This window comes from Globicephala melas, chromosome 11 (genome assembly GCF_963455315.2).
Source record: "Globicephala melas chromosome 11, mGloMel1.2, whole genome shotgun sequence".
Lineage (NCBI taxonomy): Eukaryota > Metazoa > Chordata > Mammalia > Artiodactyla > Delphinidae > Globicephala > Globicephala melas.
In genome coordinates, this window is record NC_083324.2 from 13,118,725 (window position 1) to 13,134,900 (window position 16,176).

General features: G+C 39.4%; 1 protein-coding gene across 8 annotated transcripts in view; it reads right to left on the reverse strand.

Moving 5' to 3' along the window:
- The window catches only part of CNTN4 (contactin 4), a 973,761-nt gene that overhangs the window by 174,024 nt on the left and 783,561 nt on the right, over nt 1-16,176 (reverse strand). For all 8 annotated transcript variants that reach the window (XM_060307736.1, XM_060307734.1, XM_060307732.1 and 5 more), the window contains one exon: nt 1,081-1,183. In XM_060307736.1, coding sequence (XP_060163719.1) covers nt 1,081-1,183 — 103 coding nt within the window. The remainder of the gene's footprint in view (nt 1-1,080; nt 1,184-16,176) is intronic.

Here is a 16,176-nt window from a genome sequence, read left to right on the forward strand (position 1 = left end):
GACAGTTTTTATCACTGATGCCAAACCTTTCTTACAGGGTTACTGGCAAAATCTTAACTGATCTGCTTTTCATCTCCCTTATGCCCTCCGACAGATACTGTAACGGAAAATCTAACTGGTTTCCAAGTGGGCTTATCTAAGAAGACTCCACAGATTGAATAATAAAATTGTGAATAATTTTCAGATGACTCTGTAAAATAATGACTCTCTTAGAGAATATCAGGTCTTACCAATCTCTATCCAAAGCAGAAGGAAATCGAAATCGAAAGTAGAAAGAAGATGCTATTGCTTACATGTGGAATCTAAAATATGACACAAATGAACTTATCTATGAGACAGAAACAGACTCACAGACATAGAGAACAGTCTTGTGGTTGACAAGGGGGAGGGAGGTGGGGAGGGATGGATTGGGAGCTTGGGATAAGCAGATGCAAAGCAGTATATAGAGAATGGATAAACAATAAGCTCTTACTGCATAGCATAGGGAGCTATATCCGATATCCTGTAATAAACCATAATGGAAAAGAATATGAAAAAGAATACATATATGTATGTATAATTGACTCACTTTGCTGTACAGCAGAAATTAACACAATACTGTAAATCAACTATACTGCAATAAAGTAAAATTTTCAGAACAGTAGAAAGAAGAGACGGGCAATTTAAAAAGAAATACAAGTTTGATGCATATTCCATAAACTGGGACCCGAATGAAAGTCCACATTTTTCCAAACAGTCAACTTCACTGTACCTCAAATGAAGGCCATTATTTTCCTATCATTCTGGGTTACATGTACATTACAGGTCATTGTAATAAAACAAAGCACTTTTTCAGAACTGCCCATTCTCCTCTCCTTTGTGGCCATGTCCATTGTGGCAGCCTAATCCCTCTCGTTCCATGACACATCCCCTCTCCATGATGAGAGGGCGAAATCAAAGATGCGCACGCAGAATCACAGCGAGAGAGGCTTGGCTTGCTTTTCAGTAACTTCAGAAACCATCACGGCGAACAGTGCAAAGAAAATTCTACACTTGCCCAAGCTGGAGGGAGGACAAGGGAGAAGAGAAACCAGGACTTACTTTCCTAACGCAAAGCATTCCAGCTTCACTGTTGTTCCTTTTGCAGTCGGGACCGTTTCCGGGAACTGTACTTCTATTTTTGGCTCATATTCACCCATCACCCCTGTGAATAAACAAAGGAGCTAAGTCTTGGAGATTCTTTTAAAACATACACAAGTGTTTTTCTGTTAATGTAGGATGCTCCTACACATCACTGTGTGTGCAATTAATTCCTTCCTTCAAAAACGGCTCCTATCTCTTAACAGCCGTGAATCATGGCTTCTCTCCCAGTTACTGCTAAAGAAAAATTTGTATCACAGCACCACACCATCTGCCTAGGAGTAAATTCTCCATGCATACCCCATTGCTTCTTGAAAATACTTTTTAAAAAAAGTAGTCATGGGGCTTCCCTGGTGGCGCAGTGGTTGAGAGTCCGCCTGCCGATGCAGGGGACACGGGTTCGTGCCCCGGTCCGGGAAGCTCCCACATGCCGCGGAGCGGCTGGGCCCGTGAGCCATGGCCACTGAGCCTGCGCGTCCGGAGCCTGTGCTCCGCAACGGGAGAGGTCACAACAGTGAGAGGCCCACGTACCGCAAAAAAAAAAAAAAAGTAGTCATGGAAGAAAAACAGGAAGGGGTATAAAGTCCTAGTCACCAGGAATATATTATTTTTTTGGAAACGTACTAGAGAAAATTTAAAATACATTAAAATAATATGTTCATGCTTTATTGTGTCTATATAAAGACAATTTCTGAGTAATCAATTTATCACCACAGATTACTTTTCTTTTACTTTTGAAGGTCAATCTGAATTAGTCATAAATTGGTATATGCAAGGTAACACAAAATTCTTATATTTTTAATATATTCTGAAACAATGACAAAAGAACAATAGGAAGTAACCATTGAAAACAGCCTTTAAGTTATACCCACCTTGCCAATGGCAGCAATGGCAGGCTTACCTTGAAGGTCATATTCTCCCACTTTCCCATATCCTGGAAAATTACTGTACAATTATAGCCAAGGCAGCACAGCCTAACAAATTAAGTCCACGCTTTATAACTAAATGCTTATGAATGATTTCTTATCAATACATTCTTGACACTGTCTACCACTACTCTAATTGTTTTAATACATTTATTTCTATTCAATTTCTAGTCATCTCCTGTGGTCTCTGGTTCAACTGTGCCAATATAAAGTTTAAAATTATTTAGCTTACTAAAATATGATAGGATCCTCCGTTTCATCTCTTCTTTAGGCTTCCCACAGTTAGAGGGAAAAGAGACTGAAGGATTCAGATGGAAAGGTTAAAAGTAGGGAACAGAGAGGGACAGGTACAATGACTAAGAGAAACAGTTCCATTCATTTTGCAGAGGTGACCCTCTTTATCTGCAGCTTCACAGTTTGGGAAGCAGCAATGGGATTTCCTCAATGTGTAAAAAAGAAATCAACCCCAAGTGACAGATGATGCATTAGTCTAGCTAGGTTTGCTGTGACATATGTCATCAAAAGCGCAGAGTTGAACATACTTGTTCGTTTTTATCCTTTCATAGACTGACAGGGAGGAATGGATTTGGAAGACACCTTTGAGTTAATTTGGTTCAGTATTCTTCATCTTGGCATTCACGGATGCATACTTTTCTGCAGAAAGGACCCATACCTAGCAACCCATACTAGAAAGGACCTTAACCCCCGCAAAATTAAAACCACAGTTCTAGTCTGTCCCTGCCTTTCACAAGCAAGTCTGTAATCTCAAAGGGTTTAAACTGTTTGTCTTTAGCCCCACAACAGACTAGTGTTCAAGGTTGCAACTCTGGTCCCTGAGTCCTCATCTTAATCTTTTACTGTGGCCTCTGGCCACTGCAGGAGTAATACTCCAAAACTAAATTCCAATACACGAAATCCATGCTTGACACGTTCAGATACAAAACCATTCCCCCCTTTCTGGTCAGTCTCTGAGTCCTCTTTCACTTACATTCGGTTTGCCTTCCCTTGAGCATGTGCCCTCACAGCAGGACCATAAAGAGACAGTGCTTGCTAACGCCCGCATTCGCACACTTCTGCTCAACTTGCTAACAAACAACCCATACAGCTGACTCACCATCCCATAAATATCTGTAGTATGACTCGGAGCTCAGGAACAAGTTAACACCTTTGAGTGCTGTGTGTGCGGCTGTGTACCCCAAGAGCAGGGTTAATTAGAAAAACAACTGCCTTGAGAGAAAGAGGTCTTTGGTCCTCTCGGGAAATCAAGACAAACGACATTGTGGCATATCGTGAGTGGAAGGGAGATGAAATGATAAGGTTAAAATACGGAGGGTCAAGATTGTCTCAGCCATGATCAGGTTTTCCCCCTACTCCCTCGTTCTATCAACACTACATATAAACCTGGTTTCTGTAATCCAACTATGAAAGGTCCATCAAGGATCAAAAATGTCTCACACATCCTTGTCCTGAGCAACCGAAATAGCACTGCTCAGCGTCCCAGGTCCCCTCAGCTATTATCTCCTCATCCTAAAATCCCACCTACTATGGCCCCGACTCAAAATCCCCTCCTCCAGCCTCCTGTACCCCTTTCCTTAGTACGCCCTACACTCTGTAGCCCACAACAGTCTTTAAATGACCAGAAAGTATCAAATCTTTTGCTTCAGTTCTCACTGTTTCCCATGACTTACTGTAAAAAACATGTAATGATTTTGTAAATTGACTGAGTCGTGCAACCATCAGCGTAACCCAGTTTTAGAACATCTTCATCACCCCAAAACTGTCATGCCTGTTGACAGTTAATCCCAGAACCAATCCCAGCCCCCAGGAACCACTAACCTGCTTTCTATGTCTATAGATTTGCCTTTTCTGGACATTACCTATAAATGAAATCAAACAATGTGTGGTCTTTTGCATTCGGCTTCTTTCTTTCTTTCTTTTTTTTACTGCCCTAGATGCCAGGAATACAACTGGGAATGTGAGGGAGGAAAAATTGTTTCTCTACCTTTCTAAAATTCTTTTGGCTTATCTATTAATTAAGACTTAACAGGAGAGAAAACAAATTTAATTTTGTACATATGGGAGCCTCACATAGGCATGAGAGGGTCAAAAACAGGCAGGCAGTTAAAGCTTATAGGCCATCCTGAGCTAAGGAGGAGGGGATAGGGATATGGGTCTTCAAAGGGAGGAAGACAACTCACAGAAATATAGGAAAAGCAAATGTTTGGTAAACAAAGTTTGTTATGCCATGCAGAGACAATAGGATAGAGTTAGGAATTTGAATAAACAGGTCCACTGAGCTCTCCCCAGTCTACCACACCTAGGCCGTACTCTTTGTAGTTATCTCTGGTAATAGCTCTCTTTCTGGACCAGGCCCTCTATCTAAATCCTTCTTTTTTTTTTTTTTAATTTAATTTATTTTTTATACAGCAGGTTCTAGTTTATTAGTTATCTATTTTTATACATATTAGCATATATATGTCAATACCAATCTCCCAGTTCATCCACCACCACCACCCCCGCCGCTTTCCCCCCCGTGGTGTCCATACGTTTGTTCTCTACATTTGTGTCTCTATTTCTGCCTTGCAAACTGGTTCACCTGTACAATTTTTCTAGATTCCACATATACGTGTTAATATACGATGATATTTGTTTTTCTCTTTCTGACTTACTTCACTCTGTATGTCTCTAGGTCCATCCACAAATGACCCAATTTTGTTTCTTTCTATGGCTAAGTAATATTCCATTGTATATATGTACCGCATCTTCTGTCGATGGGCATTTAGGTTGCTTCCATGACCTGGCTGTTGTAAACAGTGCTGCAATGAACACTGGAGAGCATGTGTCTTTTTGAATTACGGTTTTCTCTGGGTATATGCCCAGGAGTGGGATTGCTGGGTCATAGCCATGTTCTTCTTAATTGCCATCTTGTCTTGCCTACCAGTTGGCTCCTCACTGAACAATTTTTTAAAGAACATCTCTTTCAAAGATTTCAAATTTCTGAAATATTTTGTTTATTTGTGACTTCTGCCTCCATCACAATGTATACTTCTCATGTTTAGTTCATGTGTTTCGTTCTGTCTTCCATCCAGATTGTAAACCCCATGATGTCAAGTAATATGTCCGTCTTTTTCATGCTTGCTTTTATCTTTGTTTCTGCACTTAATAGGTGCTCAGTAAAAAAGTGCCATGAAACATTTTACAAATAAACTTCTGGGCGCTCTCGAATAACATTGCTGTTTTCTATCATCTTTACAGCTATTTATACATTTGTCATCTCTTCTGTTGTCCTTTTACTTCTTTGAGGAATGGAAGTACTTCTGATTTTTTTCTGTTCCTCACAAATCTTAGCTCAGTACAAGGCATGTGGAAAAAACTGTGATACGTAGGAATTTGTGAAAGGGAGGAAAAGATGTAGAAATGTGGCTCTTTATACTGGGACACATGATAGCCATTAATTCAAACATGAAAGTCTTCCCAGGCATGGAAGTTGTTTTCAAGTATTATCATGTCTCTTGTCCAAGTTCACTCACTTCAGATCATGTTTCTCTAAAATGAGCTGTGTAGGCTGTTTATGTGGTCACGTGGAGTGATTTCTGGGTGGACACACAGTGATCTGTATTTATGGCTATAGGAACCAAGTAACAGAGTTATCAGTAATGGTGAAGATTGAACGGTATTTATGGCAGTAGTTATAGAACATAAAGATAGGGATCAGAGATGAAATGGCATGCACTTCACTGCTCTTTAAAGAATTTTTATTGTATGTAAAGCCTGTCCTAGTATTTAAGTCATAAATAAATGAAGGAAGCCATTTTCTTCAACAACATTATGAACATTTTTTGGAACACCTGTGAAGCGTTCCATTTAATTTGATTACATCTGGCACAGGCTACATTTTTATTTGACTATGTCTTTCATTTCAACTATTTTGGCCTTTTTCTACATTAAATTTAAAAACCTGTTGCCTTTTTTTATTTTTTAAGAAACAAAAGGCCCCTTAAAAGAGGAGCGCATTTTTCAAGTCATTCCTCTGACCACCTGTACGCTTTTGAACTTAATTGGTCTATAGCTGCTCTGGTGATTTACATAACAATTAGGCAAAAAGGGTGAGGCCACTGATGGAACTGCTCCAGAATCCTTTTTCCATCTTCAAACTATTTAGGAAGTTGGGAAGATATCAAGGCCTAGGTATGTCTACACAACCAAGATACAGCTGAAGTAAAAGTGCATACAATATTGTCAGGATCAACCAGGATTTATAATCTCAGCAATATTTCCTTTCTCCTGACTGAAATATATATATATTGCCTATAGAGAAGACTCTTGCTTTCAATTCTACATAGAGATACCTATATCTATAATTTTAAACATAAGGTGAAAAAAGTCTTAATTCATTAAAATGCATTGTCAATGTTTTCTATTCATTGGAGTGAGAGCACCAGCTGCTACAATAGTGAAAGTTATGTCACTTAAAATTTAATACATCAAAGTCTTCAGGAGTCAGGGGCTTAGGTGTATTTACATTCCAATGAATTCAATAAATATTGATTTAACACCAACTATAGCAATGGGGTTACGATGTGCAGACCACAGACCTGATCATTATTTCATGACATTTGTAGTTAACCTTTTCCAGTGCCTTGCATAGTGATGTGGCATAGGCACAGAACAATTAATTGTTTATGGAATAACTGAGTTTATTTCCTAAAGAAGACATGCTACAAATTTCTAGGTGTTTTTTCCAAAACCAGTGTTCCTAAACTTTAAATCACCTGGAGGGCTTGAGTTTCAATTAGTAAGTTGAGATGGAGCCTGAGAATGTGCATTTCTCACAAGTTCCCAGGTGATGCTGATGCTTCTGGTCCAGGGAATGTACTTTAAGAACTTCTGTAGCAACCATGAGGTGTTGAGCCAAAGCAAGAAGTTGCACGGAAAAGTAACATGCATCATGGGCTAGTCATTGGGAGATGGCTAGTAACGCAGAGTCGCACCAGTCACAACGCCAATCAAGAGCCTGGATCCTGCAGACGACCTTGTGGCAATGATTATCTCTCTTATAAAGTCTGAAAAATTATTAAGGCTGACGCTAATGTATGTAAGAACTAGAATGTGACAGAATAACTGCCAAATTATAGAATATAAAAGAGAAATCAGCCACACGCCACTCTTGTTTAACTACAATTTGCAGACAGCTGTCTTGGCAGAAGGAGGCCAGTTTGCAGAATTTTGTGCCGTAAGATTTTGCCAACACCTGCCTTAGCTGGAATCTGCGGTTGTAAATTAAACCACAGAAGGGACTTTTACCAACTTCTACAGAGTGGGATTTTCTACTGAAGAAAAACTGCAAAAATTGTCCTATGAAAAGTTCCCACATGGCCTTTCTTGAGGAATGAATCATATGATATATATTCCATTTATCTAAAAATATTTGGAAATATCTGATTAGTCATACACATTTCTTTGGCTGAGTTCACTATTTTACTCTTTTAAGAAAGGTTTGTTTTGCCCTGTGTTGAAGGAGACATTGTAGGATCTAGGGGACTGTCCATGGAATCTCCACCACTACCCAGCCCATAATCAGTGACTTCCCATTCGAGGCAATAATTGTGCAAATAAGAACTTCCCCAGTGCTGGAAAAGAGGAATAAGACACCTGAGGGGTGTATGTCACTTACACTTGGGGTTTTAATGTAACTTCAGAAGCCTGTGGGAGGTGAAAACAAATCCCATTATTTGACCTCAATCAAACCTACATCTCTTTCCTTCCTCCTCAATAGTTAAAGTACAGAGATAACCTGAACTATTCCAGAAAGGTGTCTCCTATGAACGTAGAGTAACTATTTATCCATGCTTGCCTGGGACAGTCCTGGTTTACAAGTCCTGAAGTACTTTGCTAATAGTTTCCAGTTTGGGCAATTAATCATAAAGCCACCATCTTTTAGGTGAAAGAAAGCTGACTTTTGTCTTTTTTTGGTGAAGTACTTTTGTATTGATCCTACTAAAAAGTTCTTCATATTGTGAGCTAAACTACTCTCTCTCCCTCTAATTTTTTATGTCTTTCTTATGTATGTATGTATGTATTTATTTTTGGCTGCATCGCTTCTTAGTTGCAGCACACAGGATCTTTGTTGAGGCATGAGGGATCTTTCGTTGCTGCACGTGGGCTCCTCTCTAGTTGTGGCATGAGGGTTTTCTCTTCTCTAGTTGTGGCACACAGGCTCCAGGGCGCGTGGACTCTGTAGCTATGGTGTGCAGGTTCCAAAGCACATGGGCTCTGTAGTTTGTGGCACGCAGGCTCTCTAGTTGAGGCGCATGAGCTCAGTAGTTGTGGCATGGGCTTAGTTGCCCCGTGGCATGTGGGATCTTAGTTCCCTGACCAGGGATCAAACCCGCATCACCTGCATTGGAAGGTGGATTCTTCACCACTGGATCACCAGGGAAGTCCCTCTCCCCCTAATTTGTACATGGTGGTCCTAGTTCAAGTCTTTGGAGCCGCAAAGAACAAGTCTTGATGAACAGTCTTAAAATATTTAAAGATATTACCCTGTTGTCAGAGATTGGTAAAGTTATTTTTTGCATAGACACAGATAGCAAGGATTTTATTTAGGTTTTGTGAGTCATGCAGTCTCTGATTCAACTCTGCCATTGTAGCTGGAAAGCATCCAGAGACAATATGCAAACAAATAAGCATGGCTACTTTCCAATAAAATTTTATTTACAAAAACAGCGGTGGGCTATATGTGGCCCATAAACTAAGGGTTGGCTAAATCCTGGCTTGGAAGAAATGGGGAAGATAGCAAAGTATGAGAGAGTCAACAGCATCAACAAACTATAGAACTAACAAGATTTCAGCAAGCTTGCCAAATGCTGAATCACTGACAAGTAAAATAGAGAATGTAATTAAAAATAAGATATTATTTACAATAGCAATAAAAATTACAGAGAATCTAGGAGTTAGCTAAGAATACTCAACATTTTTATGGAAAAAAATGTTAAACTTTCTTTAGAAAAGCAGGCCACAGGCAAGACTGGCCTACAGGAGGAAATTTGCCAGCTCCTGGTTTAAACAAATACTGTATCCACTGCCTGGAATTCTTATCCTTCCTGTTAGATTGGCCAACTCTTTACGGAAGCTTGAGCTGATTCCCAAGACCACGCCAGGCTTCCTTACACACAAACCTTGATTGTTTGCATAATCTCACTGAACCTTCACTGCTCCTTGGTAGCTCTTACCACAACTGAAGCTTAAATAATCCTGCTTTAATTCTCCATCCTCCCCAGTCTGGCTCCACTCCTGCCTCAGGTTGTAATTAGGCTCCTAAGCTAGACTATTACCTATGAGGACATAGAAGACTTTTGTATCCCTAGTGGCAAGTATACAACAAGCACTCAATGAACATTTCTTGCTTAAATGCATGATCAAATGAATGCCCAAGTCATCTGTATTCTAGGCTGGACACCTCTCCTGTCCTCTTTCATTTCAAATCCCTCCATCTGTAAATCTGTTTCCTGGAACTCAATTCAATAATTCCAATAAGGATGAAACTTTAGACCTTTCATGAATTTGGAGTTCTCTAAAACTGCAGGCTCCCAGGGGCTCTGATCACATCTTTTTATTTTACAGTGTACTATACACAACAGGTACCTAATAGATGCTTCCTAACTGAATAGTGAAATGACCATCTAAGACCTTTTGGCTCCCATGGACCTGAAACGAATCTGACTATGCTAGAGGTCTAAAGCTGACTGACAAGTTCCTAAGCTTGTCAAGGTTTCAAAATATCCGGATCATTGAGACACTATTAAATCAGATTAGCAATGGCAGTTTAGCAAAATATCTCACATCCTTTAGTCATTCAGATGTTCTTCTCATAAAACAAGTTTTATGCCCACAGATCCTCAAATGTGAGGTTGTCAGAGAATTAAATGAAAGACATGATCGCTGTGACAAAGCCACACAAAAGTTGCAATCAGAAGTGAGAGTAAAATAAAGCAACGTGTTTTGGGACAAACCCTAGATCTTAGGTAATATAAAATTATGTGCAAGTCAAGGGCACATCTCTGCCTGTTGCCAGGCAGAAGTTTCACCCTTGCCAGTCTAAAGGCTAAATCATCAAAAAAAGGTTTTAGATCAAGTTTACAATCAAAAAGAGATCCTCTTAATGCCTAGGTTTTTAATCTGACAGCTAGGTTAATTAAATGGCCTACAATTGAAGTTGATCTATTCAAGAAGACCCATTGTGGTTGTTAATGCTCACTTGAGGATCTAACCCAATTTGGGGCAATATTAGGAAAGTTTACTATGAACAGATGGTAGTATCATAATGAAGAATACATTACACTCCATCGATAATCCAGAATATTCTAGAATATTCTAGCTTTCTCTTTTCTATTTTTTTAGTCTTTGGTCTTAAATTTGGAACATTGAAGGGAATGTAGTCTTCTGAGCCACTAGGAAATCCAATGGCCACAGAGGTGAAGGTTCACAAAATCACCCGTGATAGCCTGAAAGAGTGAATGTACCTAGTTTTGCATTCAACTAGGATTGGTTGTTAGCACTAAGAAGAAATCTGATCCAACGAACAAGATCTGTGTGGTGAGTTGTATTTGACATCATGTGGCCTGTGCAAATGCTGAGACTGGAGTAAAGTAAGGTAGAGAGTTGTGACTGGCAACTCAGAAAACAACTAGAAGGACCCTTAGATATAACTTATTATAAATCACTCATTTTCATAGCTAAGAAAACTGAGGACCAAGGAAATGGCATGATTTGTCTCACATGAGTTAGTGGTAGACCTGGGACTACACCTCAGGATCCTATGACTTTTTATTTCTTCTTGACTGTTAGTGCTACCCTTCTTTTACTGCATCCTAGGTGACGCCACAGCAAACAAGACAAAGCTGGTTGGCACCGATGATGGACACTCTCAATCCTATGTCCAGCACGTCCGTTTCTGTCCCACCTTAGACTGCTCTGAAACTCTAGGCTGCTAGGGTTATCAGGTGGTCTCTTGTCCAGTAGGTTAAAATTTGATTTATGTTGAGAAGATTAAATGCTTCAGTGCTGACCTTGTTCAATGTTTTTATGGCTAAATAAAATTAGGCTTGGGGAAATGGGTCAGGATTTAGAAAAATATGGTCAGTTATTTTGTTATATTGAGAATACAAATTTTTGATAATTTAAATTTACAAGGAAGTATAATAAACATTCAGAAAAGTATTTCGCACTTTAACTTCCAAAGACAATATATATAGTGTATATAAATACATGTATATTTATACACACACATCCTACATACATATGCTTATCAATGCATAAAAATATGGGGATGGAGGAAGGAAAGAGAGACAGAGAGAGGCAGAATGTGAATTCTAAGATAGGATAAATCCTTTGTTTCCTGTCCCCTAGTAGCTCTTCCATTGAGAGTTCTAATTAGCAGTAATATTCAAAAATATTTAACAACCAATGTGCAAAGCAAAGAACCATCAGACACACACTGGCTGTAAACTGCTCAACATTTGTCTCGGTTATAATAAGCAAACCAAGGAACTGCCCAACCAATCCCCAGCCAGTCTCAAGGAAAACACAGAAAAAAGGCAAAGGCCATACAGTAATTTTTCATGCTCAGTTACATACCTGTTTATGTAAAGTACACAGACAACCTCACAGACCTGATCTCATTTTCCCAAGACTGTCCTAATTTTTGCTAATTTTTTTTATCTTTAGCCATTTTAGAGCAAGTCAGGGGTAACAACTAAAGACAGAAAAAGTAGCCATTATGATTATCATCTAAATCTACGATTTCTCTCCTGGTTATGCTCCATGGGTGGTCCATTACCTTTGTTTATGGAAATATAGGTACAATTCTTTGAAATCTGTGGAGGAAGCAAACAATGGAGCAAGCTTATCATCAATAACCAGCAACTGGGTTAATACTGATCCTTGGACTACTTTAGTATCTGTGCTAAAAATAATTATGATATATTTTTCTCAATTAAATCTTTTTCTTTCACGGTACCAATACAACTGGTGCCCTTTCCCACATAATGAGTTTTATTATCATTTCAAAGCAGATTTGAAAATACCCAGATAAGGGACTTCGCTGGAGGTCCAGTGGTTAAGACCCCGCACTTCCACTGCAGTGGGCGCGGGTTCGATCCCTGGTTGGGGAACTAAGACCCCGCATGCCGTGCAGTGTGGGAAAAAAAACTAGATAAATAAGTATTAACTCTAATGTAAAATTCTCTCACATTTGTCCAGCTCTCAGTTTTATAGTACTTCCTCATGATGAACACTACAAATAACATACAGTTTTTAGGAGAATTCCCAAAATAAAATTTGCAAAATCATAAGGTAAATATGTAAATCCAGAGGCCAAAAAATCTTTTCTGAACCTCAGTTAAATAGCATGGTAACTGGAGACTAAGAATTTGATCCCACTGCTGTCCTGACTTACTTCTCTGGTCCTTAGTTCCCTTCTTTCTCAAAGAATAAAGGTGTAAAATTGGGTGATCTCTAAGTGCCTTCTAGATCCAATAAAATGTGAATATCCCTTTCACCAAACATTTTTCTAAAACAAAAAGAAAATCTCTAATCACTGAAGAAAAATGAGAAAACACAGAGAAGCAGAAAGAAAATAAGAACGGAACATTTTACCACTAAAAGTTAACTGCTTTAAAGTTTAACACTGTTAGCATTTTGGAGAGTAGGATTCCAGCTTTCTCTGTCATTTGCCACATACATTTTACAAAACAAGGATAACAGTATCCATTCACTCTGTAATCTGCTTTTTAAAAATATAATTTGTGGAGCATATCTTAGGTAGGGAAGTTATTGATGTACAAAACAGTACTGCTGTGTTGTCACTGTTCAAAGCAGTTTACCTATGATTTCACACACGGAGTAAGCCTCTGAGGTAGGTACTGCTGTCCTCATTTGACTGATGAGAACACCGTGAGGTGAGGTTAAACTGATGTCCAAGGTCACGTCGCTAATAAGTGGTGGGGCTGGATTCCACCCAGGGAACCTGGCTTACCTCCTCAACACCCTGCCCTACATTTCAGTCATGATCTGAGATGTAGGCAGGGGTGAGCCATGTGAAGAGCTGGGGAAAAGGCAACAACAAGTATGAAGGTCTCGCAGAACCACAGTGTGTTGGGGGAGAGAGCTAAAGAGGGTCAGTGGGATCAACATGGAGCACATCGCCCTTGGTTCCTGATAGGAACATGGACTGATGGGAGTTGTCTGCTGTTCACTTCTGACTCACTGTAACCTTTGGGGCTGGAAACAGTCACAGTCCAGACTGCTTAGTTGAAACTCTAAAGAAATAACCTGAATATTGAGGATACCTAGCTCTTTAAGCTACACCTGCACTTAGCAAGGGAAATGATCAGCCATGCCAATTAGTTCAGTGCAGGCAAAAAGCTCCATTGCCTTGCTTACCCACATTTTGGAGGCAGAAGGAGGCTATGAAATTTTGAGCGAGCTTCAGTTATCGAGATGCTTGTACAAATTCTATGCTCACCTTGCACTTAGCACTCTAATATACAGTCACTAAATACCAGACTGTGCAGAACGATGATTTCATTGATTTTACTCTCACAGTGTACACTTTAACAAGAATGTCATTTTTATTTTGCAATCTCTTCTTGATTTATCTTTCCCCTTTTCTCTTACCTCCAGACAAGAGCTAATTAAATAATCTCTTTTGTGCTTAGTAATACAGTTTGAGCAGCCATTTTATGTATTCCAGCCTAAATGGGAAAGACATATTATGAATTTTCACCATGCAGCTCTCATGGAAATTAGAAATGAATGGGCATTAATTGCTGAAGAATGAGATCCTTAGTCTGCTAATTTTGTGATAAAATATTCTAATAGAACACATTTGTCATCTCTATGAAGATATACTAAGCAAGTCGAGATAAATCTAAAAGCCAAGCAGAAGGCAGAGTTGTGGCCAACTTGTGTCACCTAGGAAGACTGTGGACTTCCCGTGTTCCTGAATTTTTGTTCCTTCTCTCTGAAGCAGCAACTCTGGGTGATGTTTCTCCTGGGCTGTGTCTTAGTGCATCAAAGTCAATATTTGACTATATTTTTTCCTTGATATACCAAAATGGACAACACCACTGAACGGACATTTTGGCATAAGCGTATTACGGGCAGAGGCCAGAGGGGCTGTATTTTTAAATAATTCAGTACAGAATGCCCCTGGAACACATATCTCGAAACAGATTTTTTATCCTTAGATCTAGAGAGACGGCACTGATAGCTTTTTAACAGAATCGATCCTTTGCCTACCTTTCTCGCTAAACTGATGAGATTGTTCAGTTTTATTTAATGGAACTCAGCCTAATGCAACACAGTCATTTAACATTTGCCATGTGGCAAGCACTGTGTTGCACCCTCGCACCAAACTGGATGAAAACTCTGGTCTGTGCTTGATCACATGTCAGTGTCAGCGGGGTGGGGGAGGGTAGGCTGACAAGTAAATATGAATATACCAGATGAATATTATGATAGAGAGATGGACCAAGAAGCACAAAACAAACAATTCTTTCTGTTACCAAGGGAGAAGTCATGCTTTTGGCTTCATAAATAATGACCAAAATAATATTCTGAATTTCTCCCTTGTAGACCTGTTCAGTAAAACCATTTCAGTAAATGGCATTCCCATCCACCCAGCTGCTGTGCCAGAAACCTATGTGTCATCCTCGATTTTCTCTTTCACCACCTCCCACATGCAATGCATCAGCAAGTCCTGGCAGCAAACTGCAAACTATATCCTGAATCCATCCCCTTCTCTCCTCTCCACCGCCACCCGGTAGTTCAAGCTGCCACCGTTTACTGAGTGAATTACGGCAACCGTCTTTAACTGGACTTCCAGTTTTGACCCTCACTTTTTTAAAAGTCCATTTTTCACACAGTAGCTAAGCAATCTTTTAAAAAAAAACATACATAACTCTCTTACATAAAACCCTCGAATGGCTTTTCGTTTCACTTGAAACAAAACACAGTCTCCAACCTCAACTCAAACCACCCTCTTCCCTGGTCACTATGCTCCATAAGGCTCACATTCTCTTTGCTCTCTGAACGTGCCAAGTGATTTATTTTTAGGCCTCAGGGCCTTTGCATGTGATGTTAACTCAGCCTGGAAAGCTCCTCCCTCTGTTCTTCACAGGACAGACTTCTTATCATTCAGGTGTCAGCTCATGTCATCCCTTCAGAAAGGTTTTGCATGACAACCCTGTCTAAAGTAGACATTCTGCCCCACAGAACCTCTGTTTCATCATACTCATTTATTTATTACTATCTAACATACTGCATTTTGGGTTTTGTTTATGTTTGGTTGTTTGTACCTGTATCCTCTGAACAATGTAAATGCCATGAGAAGGGGTCTTATGATTTTTGTTCACTGGTGCCCAGAGTAGTGACTGCCACATAGCAAGTGCTAAATGAACATATGTTAAATGCATGAATAAGTAAATGAATGATTGAAATCTACATTATTTGCTCAAAAATTCAAGCTTGGTCTATGCTGTAAGGATGCTCAGACTTTCTCTGCAGAGGTGGTTTAAGAAGGCACCCGATACAGCATAGTTGAGGGGGAGGGGTCACACAGACATGACCTCCTGGAGAAAGTAATACATTTGAAGAAATGGGAAGGACCAGTATTAGTCAAGAGACCAAGAGAAGGAAGAGCATTTCAAGAAGAGGGAACAGAATACATATAAATACTCATCGTGAATGTACAAGGACTCATGGTGGGGAAAAGGCATGGTGCTATTAGAATTTGGCATACAAATCGGCAAGATTGTCTTCAAAACGCACATGATGAATTACCATATACTGTTATGCCATCCATCTGAGTAAGTAAAGTGAAATTCATATATTTTCTTGAAATATTCTTACCAAAGTGTGGGAAATTAAAACTTCTATCTCAAATAAGACTTGACATTCTTGCATTTCACTGTGGTTGGAACTATGTCTTCAGTATCATAAATCCAGAAGTTATTTGGATAATTTAGAAGTTCTCTTTGGACACTGAATACTAAATTACATAGAATTGATTAATGAGCTAATTGTTTAACCTTCTACTTCATTTTGCCTGTGTACACAATTTAAGTGGAAA